This window comes from Conger conger, chromosome 2 (assembly GCF_963514075.1).
Source record: "Conger conger chromosome 2, fConCon1.1, whole genome shotgun sequence".
In the NCBI taxonomy this organism is placed as follows: domain Eukaryota; kingdom Metazoa; phylum Chordata; class Actinopteri; order Anguilliformes; family Congridae; genus Conger; species Conger conger.
Window position 1 is genome coordinate 58,577,834 of NC_083761.1, and position 23,945 is coordinate 58,601,778.

Sequence of the window (23,945 nt, forward strand, 5' to 3'; positions counted from 1 at the left end):
AAGATGTCTTCTTGCTTGTAAGGGGAATATATTCTAATTACATACATTTCATACAATACATAATTTCTTGAACAAGCAGATAACTTCTATTTCTAAGATGCAGTTTCGAATAGTCTGTAAAGTAAGACATGCGCATTCTGAAGTGTATCTTTGCGTTGCATTGTGGGATTTGACTGATTTTACAATCATGGCGTCTCTTGTCCTAGCCAAATGTGTCCGCTTGCTAGCCAGACCCTCGCGGAGAGTTTGCTATGGCAGTTTTGCAGTGAAAGCTGCAACGGCATCACGACCCAACCAGCGTCCGCTGTCCATCCTTTCGTGCAGCCAAAAAACACGACAGACCGGTCTTACATGGGTAATTTAACTCTTGAGAACGTCTTGGGACTATTGCCATTGCATTGGTCTATCTGGAACTAGCTAGCTTGCCGGTGTGTAGGAACTAGGATGCACTGGCCTACCTGTCCTGTGTGTTGGGGTCACATGAATGAATGGCTCGCTAGCTGGGATGGTGCATGCTACGTGTTTCTTGCTAGGTAGCCGACAGACAATTGTTGTTCTGGTCGTTATATTTTTAGCTTAGTAGTAATATTAGCCCTGCAGTTCTCATAGCTTGTGTTGGGATGATTGTCCTTGCTAGCTAACTACCCATGAGGTGAAATTTATCAGATTGAATGAGCTGTTATGCGAGTCTTGTCTGCTATGCTAACTTAAGTCTATCGACTCAAATTACGTAAAGTAACAATTTCTTGCTGAACATGCTTCATCTGAGCTCTAGCTTACGTAATATTAAGATGAAAACGAATGACTTATCTACGTTATTCTATAACGCTGTCTTCCAAAAGCATATCCAATAAGTTAGCTGGCTACCTAGAGTAAACTTTATCTAGAATATTATATATTATATTGTTATTTAGAATTGTCATTATGTAACGTTAGTACGGATGCTGCGTGTACATAGCAACTGGACTGCAGTTATTTTCGAATGAAGAACCCTTGCTGTGTTTGCATAGTTTCCCTGACCTCTTCCTGCAGGTGTCCAGTCCACTGATTCAGCCCCTTAGACAGTATGGGGACCTGCCTCCTCTTACTCTTGAAACAATCAAGGATCGAGTCCTTTATGTGCTGAAGCTGTACGACAAGATAAACCCTTCAAAAGTAAGAAACCACTTATTTGTGTTTCTCAGTGCCTTTACTGAACCAAACCAAGCATGTGTATATCTGCACACAATTTTTGCACACAATTGTGATTCGCTACTCAAGTGGAATGGTATCTCTGCAATCTATTATTTATTTTTTATATATATTTTAGCTTGAAGCCACATCTCATTTTCTGAAAGATTTGGGGCTGGACAGTTTGGACCAGGTGGAGATAATTATGGCCATGGAAGATGAATTTGGTATGTATCATTTTTGGCTGTATGTGTCCGCAATCTACCAAATATGTAAACAATAAATTGGTAAATACACAGATGAATAAATGAATGTGAAAAATTCAGTTGTGAATACTAAAACACCATGAATGAGTAGATGTTAGTTGCATGTTTGAATTAATAGCTAAGTTGATCAAATATACTATTTTTCTGAAAGCAGTAAAAAACTGTCCCTCTTTCCTCTGATTTGCAGGGTTTGAGATCCCAGATGCAGAGGCTGAGAAGCTAATGTCTCCTCAGGAGATTGTACATTATATTGCTGATAAGAAGGATGTGTATGAATAAAGGACAGTTCGCCTGTAGTAAGATATTTTCTACCTCTCCATTTATCATTTATGTGTATACTAATTGTAGGTTTGAACATAATATCTTGTGAATGTGGAAAATGAGCTGTCTGTATTTTGCAGTTTTGTAAGAATCTGTTTTGGATAGTGTTCAGATGTTTTTCTGTGCTTATTTAATGCCTAATAAGTGTTTTCCTTTAGCTGCAGGTGGGTAAATGTGCCGCCCACCGCACCCCACTTGGACCTACTGCAGATGGATCTGTATTTATGTTTTATTTTAAAAATTATACAAACATTTTTTGTTATGGTTCTGCTGGATTTTGATTAGCACTTAATGCAGTTGTCCCCACCTGGTGGTTGCAGGGTTTAATTGCACCCTTGCCAGTGAAACGCACCTTGACCAAGATTATTTTTCTTTGCGCCGAAACGCACAACATTAATGTTAGACTGTGATAAAGCAGCATGTGCACAGAAACTGTAGTGTTAATGAGAGGGGATGCGAGTCTGCTGTATGACATAGCCTCTGGCTCTTCCCCTCTCCATAGCAACTTGTAATGGCTCATCTTCTGTTGGAATCTCCCTCACACCTCCCTGCACATGTTTTTGTTGCCCTCTGATCTTAAACGCACAGTACAGAAACTTCCTCGTAAACGTGAGCGTTCATGTTTTATTTTTGCGTTGCAATAAAATGATATTTCAGTGTGTGTACATGCCGTGTCAGGGTTTCTTTTACCAAATGCCAAGAAGATATCCTTAATAAACTAAAACTTTATGTATTATAGCTTTCAGTTTCTATGACTGTGAAACATTAAAATGAAGTAATGTTGACTGAACTGTAACGGGGTTAAGAGAATGACTGGTTGCTATATACAAGTTGTTCTGAATGAACAACATGTATTTTGATGATTTGGTTTTCCAGTATGCAGTCACTTTTTGAATAACTGTATCATTGTATATCCTGTGGCCCATTCATACGTGGAACTTTGGTACACTACTAATTATGTTTGCAATATCGGTTCTAATTGTACCTGAGGACCCTTTCATGTTTACATGTCCCATAAACACAAATTATTTCCTGACCACAATTTTTACCCTGTCATAACCTAAATAACACGCGGCTGGAATAATTACTGAAGTCCAGCGCGCTACAGGAACTGCCGCGGGCTGTGGATAATATCAATCAGATGGTCGAGGGACGCCGTTTCTCTAGCCTAGTCATTTTACTCTACCTCCTTTTGAACACACGTGTGTCTCATTTAGAGTAACGCACTAACTACACTATCAACAGTGGGATTTCCTTTACAGCCCGGAGAAAAAGAAAGCGCTGAGAGGATGCGGAGGGAAAGTCCGTTAGTCCTGTCTGGAACGTAGATGATTAGGAAAAACCAAAAGTATCGTTTTTCTGTCTGTTGTGGACGTGTTAATAATTGGAATCCGACTTTGGCGTCATTAGCCTCAGTAATTGATCAAATGCTTCTGTATGGAATTGGAAAAGCTTTCACAATTTATAGTGGGATGTCTAAAAACGCAAAATGTTCCACATTATTTATTATGCGTTAATTTTTATTTTCAATACAGGTAAGCCGCACGTTTGAAATCTTTGAGCTTCAAAATGATATAGGCTATATCTAAAATGACAAAATCATCTAAACGAGTTATGAAAGCCACAGTAAAATTAACAATATAATTTGATCCTTACTTTGTCTTAGATTTTTTCCTTAAAATGTATGAAATCTGCCCATCGTTTTGTTTTGTAATGGTGATGCCATCCACTTTTTCCAGGTCATCTTTTTGCCTTGGAACACCGTGACTGTGGAGGAACTATAGATATTCTTCAAGAGAAAATCGGTTACATACGCTTTTCCTCATTAGTAGACAAAGTTGATTCAAATAATAACACGTACAAAGGACCAGAACGTTCAGACACGGAGTGTACTTGGGTTATTGATGCTCTGCCTAATCAGAAGGTACAGTTAGAGGTCATTTCTATCGACAATGTGTCGCGTGTATGGGTGCATTTTGAGAGTAATGGGGATCAGAGGGTTTATGCTCTTGAAGAATCCGCACCGATCTCCGGCATGGGCAGGATCATCATTAGAGCAAAAAAGTATGCCAACTCGCAACAGTCCATAAGTCTCTTTTTCACGGCGGGTAAGTATTCATAACTTTTCTTCTCTTCCAAGTGATGCCTATTTAGGCGAGGTCGGATGAGAAGGGCCTTTTTTATATTGAGCATACAGCAAATAATAGAACAAATGTTGCATAGGCCGACTCAAAATAAATAACTGGTAAATAAATCTGCTTTTAAAATACATGGAACTTGTACCTTAGTACAATCTCTGGTGTAAAATCAAGCTTTGACCAGCATGAAATACCAGCTACCAGCTGTTTTTTTTATTTTTTCCAGCGGATTTGTATATTAAAATATCCCATTTTATTGGAATTTTTCTCATCTCCGTAGCAGAATGAGAATGAGGGTTTATTTAGTAAACACCTTACATTGATTATCTTTCTTTCCCCTGTCATAGTTCTTTGTGTATAATTCTCTCATTATTTTACTACTGGTTACCTTATGACCATTTTCTTGAGGTAGGGGACACTGCGTCATATGGGTTGGTTGTCACACTGCTCCCTAGAAGGTGCTGTTAAAATATTTTCATATCAAAAGGCTCAGTTCACCCAAATGGTCATGAATGAGCCACACATCATTAAAGTGTGTGGGGGGGTTTAATGTTTTTCATGTCAAAAAGATTGATGTTTTTCTTCTATACGTCTATGCTATTAATTCATATTCAAACAATTATCAACATTGAAAACTGTGAAGGGAGGGCGCATTTTTATAGGTTTTTCTTTCATTAGGCTACAACATGTGGTCACTAACTACAATTCTAGCAAAAATGCACTGCTGGGGATTATTGTCACATTTACTTTGTCACATGTCATTTTTCATGTCAAATCTGTAGCCTAAAAGAAATGTCTATCCCTACAAATTTGGTTATGTCCATCAAAACATAAGCAGTACCGCACCTCATTGAGAAACCAGCCCCATATCGTGTGACAACCAACCCCATGTTGACTGTCACAAACTGACTTTGTGACTTTGTGAGTTACTTATATTAATGCTAGACGATGAAAGGTATGCATCCTATGACCTAAGATTTAAAGGGTTGCACTGAGGTTGAAATAACCCTTATATGAGGTGCTGAAATTGAGTAAATAACAAGTGAGTAAAAAGTGTGACAACCATCCCTGGTCTCCCAAATCTATGGAAACAGCTGTTAAGGCTGTATATGTTTACATGGATCCCCCCATCAGAGTCACCCTCTGACTCTGATCATTATTGAAGTATTTTTGATGTCTAATATAATACTTTGTTGAATGATATACAGTACTGTGCTAAAGTTTTAGGCAGGTGTGAAAAATGCTTTTTTTTTTAATCAATTTGCAAAATGCTAAATGAGTGAACGGAATAAAAATTTAAATCAAATCAATATTTGGTGTGACCACCCTTTGCCTTCAAACCAGCATCAATTCTTCAGGGATTTTGTAGGCATATAGTCAGGTGTGTGATTAACCAATTATACCAAACAGGAGCTAATGATCATCAATTTAATATGCAGGTTGAAACATAATTATTAACTGAAACAGAAACAGCTGTGTAGGAGGGTTAAATCTGGGGAACTAGGTTCCAAGGTGAGGTTGCTGAAGACAGTTTAATGTTAGAAGTCATACACCATGGCAAGACTGAGCACAGACACAAGGTAGTTATACTGCATCAGCAAGGTCTCTCCCAGGCAAAAATGTCAAGGCAGACAGGAGTTTCCAGATGTGCTCTCCAAACTCTGTTGAAGAAGCACAAAGAAATTGGCAACATTGAGGACCATAGATACAGTGGTCAGCCATGGAAACTTAATGCAGCATACTTACTTCCCTTCACAATCGGAAGATGTCCAGCAGTGCCATCAGCTCAGAATGGGCAGAAACCAGTGGGACCCAGGTACACCCATCTACTGTGTGGAGAAGTCTGGTCAGAAGTGGTCTTCATGGAAGAATTGCAGCCAAAAAGCCATACTTTGGACGTGGAAACAAGGCCAAGCGACTCAACTATGCACGAAAACACAGGAACTGATGCATTTTGTTAATTGATAAAATAAACGTAACATTTCTATTTTTGAAAGCATTCTTATTTTATAGCGTTTTTTCACACCTGCCTAAAACGTTTGCACAGTACTCTATATGTATGTTAAAATTATAGTTAGGCTTCAAGTTTTTTGAATCCCTAATTTTTTTTGCATTGATTATTTAAAGTAATGGGAAGTTAAATATAGAACCCTAAAAATGTATTTGTTTTACTCTGTAGTTCAGCACTGTATCGTCAATCTGCCTGTGTGTGAGATGGAGATTTCACACCTGTGAGTAACAGGCTAGGACCTTGACCAACAGCACTGCTTGTGTCCAACTGCTCCTATCAGTAGTAAACACAAGAACCGTTTTGTTTTCCTTTTTAGATTGGAAAGAAATTGGGAATTCCTTGGCAGGAGGAAGGGAAGAGTTAGCTCAGACAGATCCTGCCACGCACACAGAGACCTCCTCTCCCAGCATCTCAGGAGCTCCCAGAGTTGGAAGGAAGTCGTGGCTCCCGGGGTCTTCAGAGCCAGCCCTGGGCAGCAAGGGCAGCACTCCTCACACCACCAGGGTGGGGGGGCAAGGGTTGGGTCAAGGGACAGTTGGCGCATTCCAAAGCCTGACCTCGGCCCCCGCCCCTTGGGTTAGGCCCAGCGCGTCTGCGGCGTCTGATAAGGAAGCGCCCTGCCGCCCTCAGGAAACTTCAGACAATAACCCGGACACGGCTGGCGCTGCTCTCACCGAGGACAAAGTGCGGGGGGTGGACGCTCCAGCCCTGCAGCGCTTGGAGATTCGGGCTGCATCAACCGAGCCAGGGCCACCTCGTTTCCCGGGCACGCCCAAGGATTCTCCGGGACGTGCCACCACCGCTACCCCTCCCACGCAGGACCTGGACTCCATTTCCCCAGGTCTGCTCAACGTGCGAGTGCCAAGGCTTGTAGCTACTCCTCTCTCCCATACTGGCTCCAGCACGCCTCTCTCTCATCTCAACACCCTTCTCCCTACTCTTCTCCCTCATGGGACTACTCGTGTCCCTCCCTCTCTGCCCCCAGGACATCAGAATGAGAGGAGTAGGGATGATACAGACCTTACATCGGGGAGACCTCAGAGTAGTGTGGCCTCCCTGACCCTTAGCACTGTCTCCCAACTCGGAGGGGAAGTTGAAATTCACAGTATCGCTTCTCCTGCGGTGAACTCTCAACCAGCCCTCACACTGTTGGACTCCAGGAATTCCCCCACAGCTTATGTCACTACAGCTCCTGCAAGGGGTCCCAGGGGAAAGGATAAAACGCACAGTTATTATCAGCCCAGGTTCATAAGCCCTTTTCTTGGCACCGAGGGGCAGGAAGTTACTGAACGGCAGTCTTTTGACTCTTCATCCAGCAGCACCCTCGGGCTGTCTCAGGGGCGGAGTGCATTCCCAGAGTCAGAGGGCACTATGGGTAGGGGCTCCTGGGCTGTCATTGATCTGGACCCTCCCTCTAGCTCTTTGCCTGAGGACACCACGGGGACACAGCGGGTCTTAAAGGAGAATGGGAGCACTGAGATGATTCCAGACTCTACTGAAGCTGAGGGTACCCCAAGGCTCTCATCTCTCGTCACTAGGAGCCTCTCTGAAGATGAGCGGTCTGATGTTCCTCTGCCTGAGGTTCTGGAGGACTTCTCTCCATTGTCAGCTTCCACAGAAGGGCCCACTGGCACTGCTACCTCCTCTCCGGACAGCAGCACTAAGGAGGAGGAGGCAGTCTCTCTTCACAGTGCTGATCCAGGCAGCCCCTACACAGAGGTGCCTTCAACCTCTCCCTCTGCGAAAACAGATACGGAAAAACATGTCAGCACACCTGTTCCAGGCTCCTTTGACGCCTACACTGCCACCCGAGAGCTCGGTGACAAGGCCAAGACTGACTTCACTGCAACTGCAGCACACAGTGAAGTGCCAACTGACAGCTCTGTCTCTGTAGATCAGGATTTCACAAAAATGTGGACCGAGAAGCCAGAACTCGAAGACTCAGCATCAACACACGACGGTCACGTAAACTCTGCCTCAGCCACTGCAGAGTTGGGGGTTTCCTCACAGCCTGAAGGCGAGACAAACCCAGTCTATGAGTCGCGGAGCTCAGACTCTACCTCACACCCTCCTGTCCCTGTGGAGGCAGATGGTACAGACCCTGTACCAGCCTTCTCCACAGCCCCCACCTCTGTAGCACCGTGGGAGGAGCCCACTGTGTCTGAAGACTTATCTGGTACTCCTCCTGCCCATAGCACTCCTGACCGCACTCGCACAGAAGTAACCTCGGCAACCCTTCTCCTCACAACATCATTTGGCGAGGGTACTCAGGGGAGGCAGAGCCCCAGTGGCACAGAGAGGCCTGAGGATACTGTTCCTCATGATAGGAGGGGGCATTCTGAGAGCTCACCAACCAGTGCTGTTGAGCCCGTCTCCCATTCCTCCACAGTCATACCCAGCCCTGCAGACTCTGATATCACCTCTCAGAGTACTGAGCCCGGGTCTTCCAGTGTGACCCCTCCGTCAGTGGCGAGCAGCACAGCAGGGAGCTCAGGCTGTTCACCGCCTGCCTGCTCCTCCATGCCTCCTCACACTCCTGAAGGGCTGTCCCCCTCAGGACAAGGTGGGACAGACGGAACGCAGAAGGCTGACTGTCCTGGCTGCACTGCCACTCCCTCAACAGCACGGTGGGGATCCAGCCCTTCGGTCACCTTCAGTCCCACTGTATCCACAACTGTGCAACTGATTGGCACCAGTCCCAGCAGAAAGACTCATTGGGCCACAACGGTTGGCTTCCCCTTCACACCCTGGCCCAGGCCTACGTCTCAGACCCCTGACCACGAGACAGTCCCTCCCCCTCCCTCTCCCCAGACAGACATGTCTATCAGCACATTAGCCACACAGCCAGCCAATAGCAGTACTCTCAGCTCCTCTGCGAAACCAGTCAGAGGCAGGGTGTTCATTGTGGAGAATCAGCCTGCAATAATAAAAGGTTAGCCTCTATGTGTGTGTGCTCATAATGTGTTTTCATTTCCCTTTGGTCCCCATTTTTAAGGCCAATTTTTAATTAGAACATTCATTTGATATGCTTTATTACAGGATATCACATGTTATTGAGCTTATATTCATATGGAAATTAGAATATTTATATTTTAAGTGATTCTTTTATGTTACCAAGTAGCCAGATTTCTATATGATTTCCAGAAGAAACTGTCCAGCTCCTTCTGCAGATGGTTCTAGAAAGTGGGTCTCCAGGGGAGCAGGAATCTTCCCAGCCTGAGAGGATCAAAGAGGATGCAGTCCATAAGGTAAGGCAAGCATCTGGGCTCCTAAAAATTTACGAGACAAGGGTGGTCTGTGGTTGGGAAATGCCATTTATTGCACATTATCATATATTCCTGGCTGGTTCTGCTGTGCTGCAGGTAGAGCTGCTCTTGCAGAAAGCTCCTGGGTATCAAGGACTGCGGGTATCATGGACAAGGTAAGAAGACCAAGTGGCCAAAACCACGTTTTGTTTTTGATGCTCACTTCCTGGTGTTGTTGAGAGACGTTGCTCACTTGCACCAGTACGGTTGGCTCCAGTATATGTAATTGGCCCCTGTGTAAGTCAATGGTAAATAGAGTATAGAGAATAGAGTAAAAAATGTTCCCACAAGAACATGTAGATGCAATAGGTGTTTCTTCTTCATCTAATGTCTCCCCGTAACAATGCCGATTTGTTACATTATTGTGTTATTTGGACAATATAGAAATATGTTTTGTGAACAAATCATGAGTACTTTGCATCTTTGCAGAGTCACTGTATCTCAAATGCTTAGTAGATGACTCCACTTTTCATTTTCTGGCCCCAATTTGTACATGGTGGCACCCAAAATCTCCACTTCTGCAGTGTCAAAACGCTTTTCACAAGCCAATGGAACATAAATGGGTGACAGACACTTGGTCAAAATTTTTCTACAGTCTATGGGAGAGATGCAGTCATTCTGTACGTCTGATATTACATTATTACATTATTGGCATTTGGCAGACGCTCTTATCCAGAGCGACGTACAACAAAGTGCATACCCATAACCAGGGATAAGTTCGCTGAAAGACCCTAGAGGTAAGTACAATTTCAACTGCTACCTGTACAACAAAGATAAGGACAAGGGCCAATTTTTTTTTTTTTTTTTTTTTTTTTTTTTTTTTTGAACAAACAAACAAACAGAGCAAAAGTCACCAAAGTTAACTATCCAAACACTGCTTACCTAGCCAACTAAAATACTGATACACAAGTCACAGAGACAACAATTAAGGTTCACAGGGAGGTAGGGAGGGATGGGGAGAGGTGCTGTTTGAAGAGGTGTGTCTTCAGCTTGCGCTTGAAGGTGGGGAGGGATTCTATAGTTCTGACCTCAACGGGGAGTTCGTTCCACCACCGTGGAGCCAGAACAGACAGTAGTCGTGAGCGTGAGGTGGAGGTTCTGAGAGGGGGAGGTGCCAAGCGGCCTGTGGAGGCTGAACGAAGAGGTCTGGCAGGGGTGTAGGGTCTGATGATTTTTTGCAGATAAGCTGGGGAAGACCCTTTAACTGCTTGGAAGGCTAGCACCAATGTTTTGAATTTGATGCGAGCCATGACAGGCAGCCAGTGGAGGGAAGTAAGCAGGGGGGTGACGTGTGAGTATTTGGGAAGGTTGAAGACCAGACGAGCTGCTGCATTCTGGATGAGTTGGAGTTGATATCTCTCAATGCCCTCGTGTGTCCACAGTGGGAACGCTATTGTGCAGGGCGTGCCTGTGTTCAATACCGTGAGGGCGCTGTCCTGGCTGGGGACCCCTGGGGGTCTTCTGGATGTGACTGGCCTGAGGGAGGCCGTGAGACAGGGCCTGTATGTCGGTGGGGCCAAGGTGGCCAACATCACTGTGGGTGGTGAGTAAGCTGTTATGGTGAATGGTGGTTAATGTGTGTTAATTTCTCTCACCATTGGGGTACATAGCGGAACTATGTGTATGTCTATCTCTAATGCTGTGAGGTCATCGCTATCTGTCTCCTTATGCAAGCAATGTAAAGAACTTCACTACAAAGTCACAGCTCCTAGTCATATTTTACACTCCTCACTGCTCCACCTTGCTGCACTCCCCTTTGTACTCTCCTCCACCACCTGTTTTATATCACCAGACACTTTTCTCCATGTCTTTCTCACTCACTCCCACTGTTCCTCCCTGCCAGGGCTTCAGCCGGAGCTGTGTTCCTGGCTGTTCCTCTGCCCTGTGGGGTTCCAATGTGTACCAACCGGCCTGGGCAATGCCAGCTGTACCTCCCTGTGCCACACAGACTACTGCAAGAACAACGGCATCTGTACACACCACCATGGCCAGCAGCCAGTGTGCCAGTAATATGCTCCTTCTCCTTTCTCCATAGTCACAGGCATATGGTAGAGCATGATGTGCTCAACTAATGATGCTGATCGTGCCTTTATCTAAAGATCGAAAGACCATAATACTGCAACTACATTTTAATATTTTGTATTCATGTATGTATTAATACACTGATGAGCCAAAACATTATAATCACTCACAGCTGAAGCGAATAATGTTGATTATCTCATAACAATGGCACATGTCAAGGTCTGGGTTATATTAGACAGTAAGCAAACCATTGATTCTCGTAGTCAACATATTGGATGTGGGAGAAATAGGCAGATATAAAGACCTGAGCGACTTTGACAAGGGCCAAATCGTTAAGACCAGAGTAGGTTGGAGCATCACCGAAACGGCAAGGCTTGTGGGGTGCTCCCAGTCAGCTGTGGTCAGTATCTACTGACAGTGGTCCGACGAGGGACAAACCCTGTTACCGTTTGTGGTGGTCTGAACCAACAGAAAGGCTACTGTGGCACAAGTCACTGAAAATTTGAACGATGGACCCTGCTGCGTATGGGGCTGCATAGCCCCAGACCAGTCAGATTGGCCGTGCTAACCCCTGTCCACCGACGAAAGTGCCTATAATGGGCACGCAAGTGTCAGAACAGGACCTTGGAGCAAAGTAAGAAGGTTGTCTGGTCTGATGAGTCCCATTTTCACGTGGACAGCCGGGTACACATTCGCCATTTACCTGGGGAAGAGGTGGTACCAGGATGCACTACCTACATGTACCACTGACCTGAATTTCATCATTATGGACCAGGTACACTTCATGGCAACAGTATTCCCAGATGGCAGTGGCCTCTTTCAGTAGGATAATGTGACCTGCCACACTGCACAAATTGTTCGGGAACGGTTTGAAAAACATGACAAAGAGTTCAAGGCGTTGCTCTGGCCTGCCTCAAAATTCCCCAGATCGCAATCCGATCAAGCATCTGTGGGATGTGCAGGAACAACAAGTCCGATCCATAGAGGCTCCACCTCACAACTTACTGGACTTAACGAACCTGCTGCTAACATCTTGGTGCCAGATACCATAGGACACCATCAGAGGTCTTGCAGAGTCCATGCCTCGGTGGGTCAGAGCTGTTTTGGAGGCACGCGGAAGACCAACAACATATTAGGCTTAGTGGTCACAATGTTCGAACTCATCAGTGTATACCCCCCCCCCCCCCCCTTTGTATTGTACAGTATGTTCCTCGACTTCAGCGCAGTCGAGTATATTCCTTGACTTTTGTTAAGCAACCTTGGGTCTGAGTAATGTGCGATACATTTTTTTGTTGATTATTATTATTTGTTTCATGGTGACTCCATTTCACGCTAGCGTTCTTGGTGCAGGTGCCCAGTCGGAGAGGATTTCTGGTACATGGGCAGGTGGTGTGACTTCCGTATGACACGGCAAAGAATGGTGGGCATGTGTCTGGGTGTCCTTCTCTTTGTGGCCCTGCTGATGGCCACCCTGTCCTACCTGATCATCCGCCGCTTCAAAGCCATGCTGATCCAGGCCAAGGTGGACCAGACTCGCAGCAGGTAGCGCAAAGACACAGAGCTGAGAACGCTATGCTAAACATTACTGTACGTCATGTGTATTTCTGTCTGATGCGGCACCCACAGAGACGAGAAACACGATCCCATGACTACCTGATGCGGGTTTGGCTGTATGGGCAGTGACCAGGGCCAGACTGAGATGTTATTGTTGAATGACTGGAATAGACATGGCGCCAATGAAAACAGGCTGGGGGTGCAGATAGCGGAGCACTGATGGAAAAACTGGGGCTCTGGGAATATCAGGTCCCCCTGGAGCTCCAGGGTGGAGACTGTAGTGGGTAGATCCCAAAAACACACACTGTACACTGTACTCAAACACTCAGTTCAGTGAATTGTGTACGGAACACATCTGCATCTGAACTCTTCACAAAGACAAAGTTTGAGAAAAATTTGCTCCCAGAAAACAAAGCTCCTTGCAGCAGACTTAACACAAATCATTTTAAGTTTCCAGTAGACTGCTACCCGTGTGTGTGTGTGTGTGTGTGTGTGTGAGTTCCTGCTCTCCATTTCCTCCTTACGTCAGAGAAGGTCACATATCAGGAGCAGAAACCTGAGACCCGAGAGACATTCCCTCTCTCGGTATGTCTCTATCTTCCTCCTTTTCCAGGCGACAAGAATGAGACAGCAGCCTTCTCACACTTCCTGATTGGTTCATTTCTGTCTTCCTGTTTCTGCTTTGGGAGTTTATGACGTGCCTGCTTGCTGAAACTGGGCCAATCTCTCTGCCCTCCACACGCTGCTTTACACATCTGTCGTCCTGGAAAGGGCATAGTTTAAAATGGAGCATTAACATTGTACATTGTTCACAGTGAAGAGTTCATGTTGGCACAGTGAAGATCCAGCACTGACAATGGAAAGAAACAGCGGATCAGTGTGTCTGTATTCTGAGGTTATATATGGATTACTGTTGCAGTTCAGTGTGTCTGTATTCTGAGGTTATATATGGATTACTGTTGCAGTTCAGTGTGTCTGTATTCTGAGGTTATGTAGGGATAACTTTTACAGTTCAGTGTGTCTGTGTTTTGAGGTTATGAATTGATTACTGCTACAGTTCAGTGTGTCTATATTTTGAGGTTATGAATTGATTACTGCTACAGTTCAGTGTGCCTATATTATGAGGTTATGAATTGATTACTGTTGCAGTTTCGTGTGTGTATTTTGAGGTTATGTGCAAATTACTGCGGCAGTTCAGTGAGTCTGTCTTCTGATGCTGTGTACGGATAACTCATGCAGTTTTTACTCATTTGTACTGTCTCCCTTGTGCACAGCTATCGAAGGTTCAACCACTTTGACGAGCTGTCCAGCAGGTTCTGGCTGCGGTCGTGGCCAGGCTCGGCAGACTCCCTCGATAACCCAGTGTTTAGCCGCTCCGACGAGCTGCTGCACCTCAGGGCTCTGGATCGAACCTGCTGTTACCATGACGACACCCTGTCCATCGCCTCTACCTACCCAGGCAGTGTAACGCACCTGAACACAGTCTATACACATGGGTGAGAGACACCAGCAAGGTCTCATGAACGAGACTTACCTGATCAGATCCACCACACTATTCTGCACAAAGGGACACAGGATGCATTAATACTGGGTCACAAAAACACGACCCCCACCCCAGGCTGCTAATTTACCTGGGAAAATAAAAAACAGCCTTATCTGGGTTTACTTTTTGGCCGGTTTCCTGTTTGAGAGATGTATAGACTGTCCATCCAGAGTGACCTTGTGTGAAGTGTTCAGACCAGAGGTGTCCCTGGGGAAGCAAGTGGAAACTAGTAAAATGGCCTGATGTGTAATTCACGACTGCCCTTTCCTCTTTCGCCCGTTTGCATGGTAGTGCGAGTGCAAAAATATATTTGTAATATGTGGACAATGGGTATTCATCTGTTCAAAACAACATTGTTTCACTGCCACCACTCCCACCCGTCATTAAATGAGACATATAGAAAGAAATGATTTGCGTTCGTCATAGAAAGTGAAACATTGTGCAGTACTGCCACCTGCTGTTAAAATGGCATAATTCAGCAAGCCTCATCAGGCTGTAAAAAGAGCAGTAAATGTGGATGACTTATTCCCTGCACATTGTGTGCTACTCTGCTGTTGTGAGAATATTTGAAATTCCAGAATTTTCTTCAAATCAGGTCACAAAAACAAATCTGTTGAAAATGAAGTGAAGGCTCAAAAAAGGTTGACTACATAGATGCTTGCTAGTGTTAAAGGGTCAAAGTACCATTGCATATATACATCAAGTGAAAACAATGTTTCACTGTAAAGCACTAATGTGGAGAGGTTTGAGAGTTAGTAAAAAAATGGTCTACTGAGGAGTTTCATTTGTACCATGTACTGCATTTATACTGTAATTATCACACTTATGTATAATTATTCTACTATCCTTATGTGTTAATAGTAGCCAAAATTGTTATTGCCATTTCCTGGTCAGCTTTATCAGATTAATTTTCAAGAATTCTTTCTATCTATGTGATCACTCTTGCACTTGGAACTGCACTTCACTCTTAAGGGTTTTCAGTGCACCTGTCCCTAGTTATGATTTGCGCTTTATTGAAAGTTGCTCTGGATAACAACATCTGCTAAATGACTAATGTATTGTACCAGAGCTTATTTGGTAATGACTGACTGGGTTCATATGCGTTGGTCTGCAGCTCCCACTACAACCGGGACCTGAGTGACTGCAGCATAAGCGAATGGATAGCAGACTCGGGGAAGGCCAGTGACCTGTCTGTGTGCAGCTGGCCCATCGAGCCCATCCAGTGGACCCCCTTCCCCCTGCTGCAGCAGCTGGGCGTGCACAGAGCAGTGAGTCCCTCTCAATGCCTTTATAGCAGTGTATGGGTCTGAAACTCTGCTTTCACTCACACGACCGGTCTCACTGAACAGGGCCAGCGCAGCTCAGGCTCCTGTCACACAGCGAAGTGGAGGTGCCTCGGCGCTACACACACTCGCACACCAAGATCTCCAAATGCACTATCCATAAGCAAACCTTCTGATGCACCATTACACACAGGGGAAAAGAAAACTACAAACACAGGTATCACTGTTAGGATTTTATTGTGGGTTGCACCCAAGTTATACAGCTTTGTAGTCTGATGCAGAGATCAGCATAACCTTACAAACAGTAATCAGTCTACAAGTACAGTCAACAAAAGACCTAATATCTAATCTACATCTTATTACATATTAGCACTAAAATTTAAACGCAAGCAACACAGAAGAAAAAAAGTTAAAATGACAGCATCAATGGAAACATTCATCACACAATTGACAGTTTCTACCTTGTATTACTTATTCTTTAGTCAAAATGTATACCAATACAAATAAGGATTGTCCTTCAAAAAGTGCAGTTCCCCAAGATAAAATTCTCAAATGATCCCAAGAAGACACAAAAAGGTACTTCCTGCTCATTTAAGTTGGTAAATTAGACGTATTGTTTTCTATACATTGTACCGTCTATCCGTCAACAGTCTACCAAAGCAATGTGCATAAGTTATAAGTGAGCACTTCAACCTTTTCCCCCAACTTTTGATATATATTTATTTTTATTTAAAAAAAGGTAAATTTGCCGTCACAGTCCGCGTGGGGGGAATCTGTGAACAATACATCGCAAATGCTACTACTGGCCAATCTTTCAAAATACACTTTTTAATGGCACATGTTCAGTGACGTTCTCAATCCTGCCTTTACTCTAGGATTGTTTAAAGCAAGCAAAATGGACACAACGGCCTCATTACCTTCACACTGCATAGACTGACTTTTAATGGAACTTCAGAAAAAAAGTCCAGGCTATTTTAGATTTATTGTTCTGGTTCTTTGTGCTGCTTTCACTAAAGCTTTAACAGGGTTTATAAAAGGACAAGACGGCAATGCTCACAGTATGAAAAGTAAATAGCCTCAGCACATTGTTAAACAGTAGGAACCATGTAAAAGAGGGGTGTTTAAAATTCACTCAGAGGATACATCAGTAAAGAGTCACATTTACTTAATACAAAAGTAGAATGTCTGGCCAACCCTTATTCCTCCACTTTGACATGGCGATACAAAAGAACTGCAGAGCAGCAATGGGGATTGTACATTGCTAATTTTTTTGTTTCTTTCTCACAGTAGCTATTTGTAGATGACAATTCAAGCATATACATTGTCCAGATTTGTACAAAATAACCAGTCCCTCTTGTCCCCATCCCTCCCTCTCCCTCCCCAATTTGGCATAACAGTGGGTTTTTACACAACATCCCCGTGAGATATTGTCCAACATCGACAGCTCTACATAGGTGCACGATAAAGCTGACAGAAAACCAAAGGCCAAAAATTCATAATAATAAAGTATAAAGTAGAAAACAGGGTGGATACAACTGGCTTTTCCCTACTCTACGTCAGTTCACTCCAATACAGAAAAACATAAGCAATCGGAGGCAGGGAAAGGATATGCACACACCTGTGTCTGATATAAGCACAGCTAAATAAACCCAGGCCTGCACTTAAGAGTGTTGCACACCTTCAAGATGGTGCATCTCAAGAGTACAAGGAACAGACATGGCTACCCTGGTCAAGTAAACCCCTCAGAGCCCAGCACCCAAGCCACTTGTAGTCAGTGCTAGAGGAGCAATGAGGGAGTTCCACAATATTCCAGCAGGGTCACCCAGACCCATTACCCAGACCCGCAATAATGCCTTGTTGGCGTCTGCTTATTTTCCAGGCTAGGACACCTCGTCCTCACTCCTACTGCGAGGGAATGGAGCTGGTCGACTTGGAGAAAACCTGGACTGCTTAAACACCACAACCGAGAAAAGCAACATACATAAAGAACTGAACAAGACAAACTTACAACAGAACCATCCATCCAAGAGCCTTCTCCACATCCATCGCAATGCTTCTCACCGTTTAGGAAATATACACGTACCATGTACAACTGAACAATTCTATACATCTATACACACACCAAGTGCAAATCCAAGGCTTTTTGTCTCAATTTCTTATGATACATTTCTAAAGATCAACCTGGTTTAAATGTTCAGTAAATTGTTTTAACAAAATGAGAAATGCAACATCTGGAGAAAGAGTTTGATTCATATTTGGTAGAGCATGTACTTAATAGTTCAACACTGGCATGCCTCTAGGAAGTCTGGGTAATACTCAATGTATTTCTTAAACAATGCTTTCAATTTATCAATACGGAGAATTTAACTTAAAAAACAAAGAAAAAAAAAACAAAGAAAAAAAAAAAAGCTAAAACAATAAAAAGAAATTAAGGTCCATGGCTTAGCCTAATGCTGAAATCTTTCTTTGAAGCTTTGATAAATTGTGCATCATTGTAGTAACTAAACAATCAATATTGTATATATTGTTTGTATGTAAATATACACACATTGTTTTCTGTATGTATTTGAACTACCAGCAAAAGATTACATTCACCACTGTTCTAGCCTTTTTAAGCCTCCCAATCACAGAGGCCCAGCATTTCAAAAGTCAAACCAGCGTTCAAACAACAACGTACTGAGCAGCCAAAACGTCATGATTTATTAAGATTGAGGAACTTCAGATTTCAACACAACCAAACTGTACACATTACAATCACATTCTATTTGTAAACAGTTAAAAGCCACTTGACTCGTTGCATCTTCGGACACAATTTAAATCAAGGCAATGAAATGTGGGCGACTTTTGCACTGTTAAAATGTCAATCTCGTTTGTTCCTGAATGACCAAACAAGACCGTTTCTCTTACTCTTATAGAACACCATTTGTGGCAAGGAGAAAGTTTTGCAAATGAAGCATTTGCATTTTAACATTTAAAACATTTTTTTAACAAAACAAAATGATTCTGTAAGCCAGATATCTGGTTACAGTATGCATAGTTACCGATTTCCACTTTTCTTTTTTAAAGTACAACAATTAAATTTGACAGTCACAAAGAGCAAAAAACATTGAGCCACTCCATAATGGGAATAAAGGGAAGGAAAATGACAAATATAGCGATTCGGCAAAACCATCTCAACTCACTAATAAAAAGACAGCATTTTTCAAAGCAGTATGTAGAATGTCTCCAGCTTAAAGCAGTTATTTGGCAGAGAAAAACTTACAGAGCTATAAGTAGTTTCAGTGCTAAAAGTTGGATTTTCCTACAAGGAGTTTCTACTTGGGGAAACTGGGTATATTTCCTGAGAACCATGCTCGTTATTTAGCAGACGAGAGTAATAGATTAAAAAACAAACATCAAAAAAGAAAAAAGAAAAGAAAAAACAAACAAAAACAAAACAAAAAAAAACATGGCCAAACACTGATCAGTATTCCCAGAGATAGAAAGCTTCGTCTTCATCCTCAATATACATTTTGTTTTTTTTCTTTTTTTGCATTTTTGTCGTTTTTTTTAAAGTACTTTTTTCTTTTTATATTTTTTTTTGTGAAATTTTTAAATATATTTTTTTTATTTTAAAATGAAGGAAGAGTAAACACTTTTTTTTTTCCTCAAAAAGTCTGTAAACAAGAGGGCACAACGGTGGCGCCTCCAAAACAAAATTGAAAGCCTATTTGAAAGTGCTGTTCCCCCTGGCTTGCAGGTCGGGTTTGCAAGTCACAGCTGTGGCTACAGTTTTTTACACTGCAGAGCTAAACTCTTTAGTTTTAAACAACAATTGGTGCAATACTTATTTCTTTAATATTGTCAAATAGTCCTAAGTCAGCATTTATATCTTGATCTTGAACTCCACAATACCACAATAAGGTAGGCGTACATCAAGGCATAGTAGAGCGCACGCTTTTTAAGAACATCCTTGAGTAAACAACTACACTGGAACTGTGGGCTCCCTCTATATTGCGGATTATACTGAGAAAAACCACATTCAGTGCAAAGTTAAAAGCTCATACTCCAACATTGTCAGCAAACAAACGCAATAAAAAGAAAAAACTGGAATTCAAATAAACATGATGAATAAACAAGTGAGCTCATTTGAAGCATTTTTTTTTTTTTTCCATGAAGAGCACTACCTGGAAGTGTAAATATATCCTTTTCACATTATAATATTGGCCTGCATGATTCAAGTATTCAAACTGATATGTTTTGGGCTAAAACAAAGAGGAAAAATGTGCAGAAAAAAGTAACTTGCTTCCACAGGGTGACCCCATTTTTTTTCTTTCTTTTTTTTTTCTTATTTTTTTTCATAGGTGGGAAAAAGTCAAACTAGTGCCATTTGTTTTCCTTATTATTCTAATTATTATGATTACTGTTAATATTATTACACACTGAGGTCACAGTTCCTAAGTCGGAGGGTGAGAGGTGTATTACATGGTGTCCCCACCTCCGGCCAAGTGGTCGACGGGGAGGAAGGAGTTGATGGGGGAGGGGCTGCTCAGCCCGCGGCCCTCGCTGCTGCTGGGGTTCCCCCACAGGCTGGAGGAATAGTTGGGGGCGCCCCAGAGAGACGTGCCGTGGAGGTCTCCTCCGCCCCCGCCCGACAGCCCAGCACCGTTCCAGTGGTTTGGATCATTGCGGTTGGGGAAAGGGTGGGAGGCCTCCATGGACCCCATCCGGTTCTGAGAGGCGCCCAGGCTCTGCCAGCCGGGCGAGGCAGTCATGGACTGGCCTTGTGCAAAGAAACGGCTGATCTCCTCTTCACTAGCGAACTCAGCGAGGATAGTAGTGTTCCCTAAAACGCACCTGAGGACGAAGCGTTCAGAAAGCACAGTTTAATATCTACAATGGGGGAAAACCTCTTTAAACAAGTAGAAACTGAGCAGGGAAACGGTCTGCTACAGTGGGATGTGGCAGCCATGCTCTTGCAGTATCTCTGCTCGGCTATGCCCAGTCCTCTCCTGTGTTGTAGGTGCGTGCTCTCTCTGAAAGGGGTCCCAACCTGGCTCTTTCAACCTGCCACCTAATCATTTCCTGATTTCATTGGCATTTTTTCTCTCCCTTTCCACCTTAGCTGAGGTGAGCATTCTGGCACAAAATGGCTGTGGAGCTGCCAGATGCAGCCACTCTTGGCACGCTCCCACTGAAGGAGGTCCTCATACCCAACCCCTAGCTCTTTCAACCTCCCACCCAATCATCCTCTCATTTAATAGGCAAAAACATTATTCTCTCCCTTTCCTTAGCAGATATGTGGTGAGCACTGTGGTGGGCATGAAACGGCACAAAATGGCTGCCGTCCATCACCCAGGCGGGTGCTACACATTGGTGGCGGTTGTAAAGCTATTTGAGTGTGAGAAAAGGGCCATCTAGCTTTGATCAGACCTACTTGTGGAGCTCCCCTGGTACTCACATGTGCAGAGATTTCTGTGCCTTGGCCGCCTCCTCCTTGGAGCTGTAGCACACGACGGCATTGCCGTGGGGCAGGTTCAGGTGGAATGTAATCAGCGGGCCGTGCTGCATGCAGAGGGTGCGCAGGGTGGAGCCGTCGATCTGTATCATAAAAAATCACCATTACATTACTTATTTAGCTGATGCTTTTATCCAAACGACTTACAGTTTATTAGATTAAGCAGGGGACAATACCCCCTGGAGCAACGCATGGTTAAGGTCCCAGTCATGGACCTTAGTCACTAGGCTACAGGTGAGACGCGACATCAGCCTGCGTAGCAGGACACTACAGGCAGACCAAGTCCGTCATTTGCCAACTGAAATTAACGGACGCCAGTGCAGACACTCAGACCTGCATTATTTCACATGAATGATTCTGGTTATTAAAGTCAAGCTTCAGCTTGTCTTTAAAACACTTTCCTCTGGCAGACAGCAACGTAAATGTAAAGGTACCAGGACCAACCTGAGGTGTGAGATTTTTGAGAACAAGCCAAGTTGTTCTCCCTGAGCTGTTGTCGCCCCAACTGGAACCTGGAAACAGTGAACACTTTAGATATACTGCAGACCAGGCCGAACACCAAGCAAAAGCCCGAACAAGCATCAGTATCCAAAATCTTAATGTTATCCGATAATTATGCAAAAACATGTCACATGGGAAACTGTTTTACAAACAGCTAAAAAAAAGAAAAGAAAAAGAATAATAAAAAAAAAAACAATAGACCCAAAAATATGCATACTACTACCAAAATGTCAATTGTTTTACTTTAATCGGTATATGGGTATGAAAAGCAGAAAAACAGGAGAGGTGTGTGTGGGCTGGTGTGCCCTTACCAGGGGTGTATCTGGAGTCGGAGCCACCCCAGCCCCCCAGCCGCATGGAGTTACTGTCCCAGGACGATGGGGGCTTCTGGCCTGTCAGGCCCGGGGGCGGGCGGGACGGAGCGGTGATGCCTTTCGGGGGCAGAGGAACCTTCCACAGCTCGTGAGCCAAAGAGGTGTTTGTGACCGGACCAGGGGACCATGTGTATTTGGAGTCACTGTTTCTGGCTGTTAGGGGAAAATGGAGAGGAGACCGTTAAAACACACTGCCGGCACGGTCTGTACGTACATAGCGTCAGGCCTTTGAGCTGCCGAGGCGTGAATAAGATACATGTGACTTGCCTGAAGTGCTTTGTGCTGTACTGCTGAGGGAACCACTGTAGTTGGAGGCACGAATGGATGACCAGGCACTATTTGAAGGCAGCGTGGTGTTCAGAGATGAGGTTGACCCTGTATGAAACAAAAACCAAAACAAAATATCATCTTCCGCCTCTCAGGGTAAAATTCAATGGTACAGCTAAACGGGAAGTACGAGATCACATTTCAAGGATTAAAAAGATTAAACTTTAAGATATATTTTAGATATATTTTTAAATGTCATATTTTTGTATTTTTTAATTATGCAGCAAGCTCTAAGCAGGAACAAGCTCTGCACAAGCAGTGTGTTCTAAGAACTATGCCTACGTTAAAAATAGACTAAGAGAATAAGAGACCTAACCTCAAATTAAAGTTTTTTTTTTTTTTTTGGCAAAATGATTATTCATTTTGCATAGAGAAGTGGAGCATGTGACCTACCATTGTTCCTGTCCCTGAGGTGGTCGACATCCCGGACAGTATTAATGGAGAGATTATTAATCACACTGCCGGGAGTGACATAAGGGTCAGTTTCAGGGTCAATGTTTGGATATCCTTTCCAAGGCTCACCAGGGCGAAATTCTGTCAAACAAGAAGGACATTAGCATTTCTCAGAAAGCATTTTACCAGCCAAACTCTCAAGAAAGCTACAAAGAAATTCCACAGTGCTCTAAACCCGGGCCAGCTGCTTCATATATTAAGGCCAAATATTTGGTTATACAAGTCTGTTCTGTTTTTTTGGGGCAAATCTGCAGTGTATTTGTGCTTTTAACGTAAAACAGGGAGATCAGCATCGGTGAATATGGACATGCCACCACTGGTTATACATATTGTCAGATATTGTGCACCTGTACATTTAACCAGCCCTAAACTTGACCTGTGACCGTCGCAGTGACAGCGCTGCAATAATAAAATCAAAATAACTCCTCACCTGGAGGCCAGTTGACATTGCTGGAGCCATGTGGCGATTTGGCACGGTTTGGCCAGCCGTCTCCCACAGATCCAGGAGGGCTGACAGGAGAGTTACTGGTATTCATGAAGTCATACGGACCAAAGGGGGAATCTTCAAGCCTCAGTCCAGAGGAGATAGCACCTGTTCAACAAGAGGGCATTACATCGACCTTTTAGAATCCTCTTTCTCTCAAACACTTAACCTTTAATGGGTTATTTCCACCCTAAATTAGCATCGAAAAAAGAACAGCTCATAGGTTTCTACAATTTCAGATGACACAACGTGCTTAAAAACCTTTGGAATCTACATACATTTCTTGCCACAAATCCAAAAAGTAAGGAAAACATTGAACTTCAATATACTGTACATTGTTAAACTCTTAAATGATTTGTAAAAGCTTTACACAGCTGAATAATAATAGAAACTGGAGCAAAGTAGTGATAAGGCTATATTCAGTCAATGTGGATCACATGAAATTTGGATGGCAACACCAACAATCATTAAATAGGTCTTAGGATTGAGGGGGGATCAAGTGAGAATGTTTTTCCAACTACTGGAAAAAGCCCAGGGTAAGGTAAATGGCAAATGGACTGCATTTATATAGCACTTTTTCCAGAGACTACGGCAACACAAAGGGCATTACAATGAATGGTAAATTAATGACTCTCATTCACCCATTCATACACACTCGCACACCAACGGCAAAAGGCACCAACCAGCTTGTCAGGG

At 43.6% G+C, this 23,945-nt stretch overlaps 3 protein-coding genes across 7 annotated transcripts in view; 2 read left to right on the forward strand and 1 right to left on the reverse strand.

Annotated features, from left to right (window-relative positions):
- Positions 1–141: 141 nt before the first annotated feature.
- Positions 142–2,422, forward strand: LOC133122406 (acyl carrier protein, mitochondrial-like). Its single transcript, XM_061232364.1, has 5 exons — positions 142–355; positions 1,033–1,155; positions 1,310–1,397; positions 1,624–1,732; positions 1,916–2,422. Exons 1-4 carry the CDS (start codon positions 188–190, stop codon positions 1,713–1,715), a joined length of 471 nt encoding a protein of 156 aa, XP_061088348.1. The 5' UTR covers positions 142–187; the 3' UTR covers positions 1,716–1,732; positions 1,916–2,422.
- A 585-nt stretch (positions 2,423–3,007) lies between these two features.
- On the forward strand, positions 3,008–19,731 carry si:ch211-14k19.8 (mucin-2). The gene is made up of 11 exons (XM_061222171.1): positions 3,008–3,292; positions 3,497–3,865; positions 6,223–8,838; positions 9,051–9,154; positions 9,269–9,327; positions 10,594–10,754; positions 11,055–11,217; positions 12,584–12,775; positions 14,062–14,283; positions 15,445–15,598; positions 17,493–19,731. Exons 1-11 carry the CDS (start codon positions 3,247–3,249, stop codon positions 17,565–17,567), a joined length of 4,161 nt encoding a protein of 1,386 aa, XP_061078155.1. The 5' UTR covers positions 3,008–3,246; the 3' UTR covers positions 17,568–19,731.
- Positions 15,834–23,945, reverse strand: part of LOC133111630 (trinucleotide repeat-containing gene 6A protein-like) — a 33,333-nt gene continuing 25,221 nt past the window's right edge. For all 5 annotated transcript variants that reach the window (XM_061222133.1, XM_061222143.1, XM_061222122.1 and 2 more), the window contains 7 exons: positions 23,196–23,357; positions 22,706–22,846; positions 22,253–22,360; positions 21,923–22,138; positions 21,555–21,622; positions 21,054–21,193; positions 15,834–20,449 (listed from right to left, as the gene is read on the reverse strand). In XM_061222133.1, coding sequence (XP_061078117.1) covers positions 20,074–20,449; positions 21,054–21,193; positions 21,555–21,622; positions 21,923–22,138; positions 22,253–22,360; positions 22,706–22,846; positions 23,196–23,357 — 1,211 coding nt within the window. In that variant the 3' untranslated portion in view covers positions 15,834–20,073. The remainder of the gene's footprint in view (positions 20,450–21,053; positions 21,194–21,554; positions 21,623–21,922; positions 22,139–22,252; positions 22,361–22,705; positions 22,847–23,195; positions 23,358–23,945) is intronic.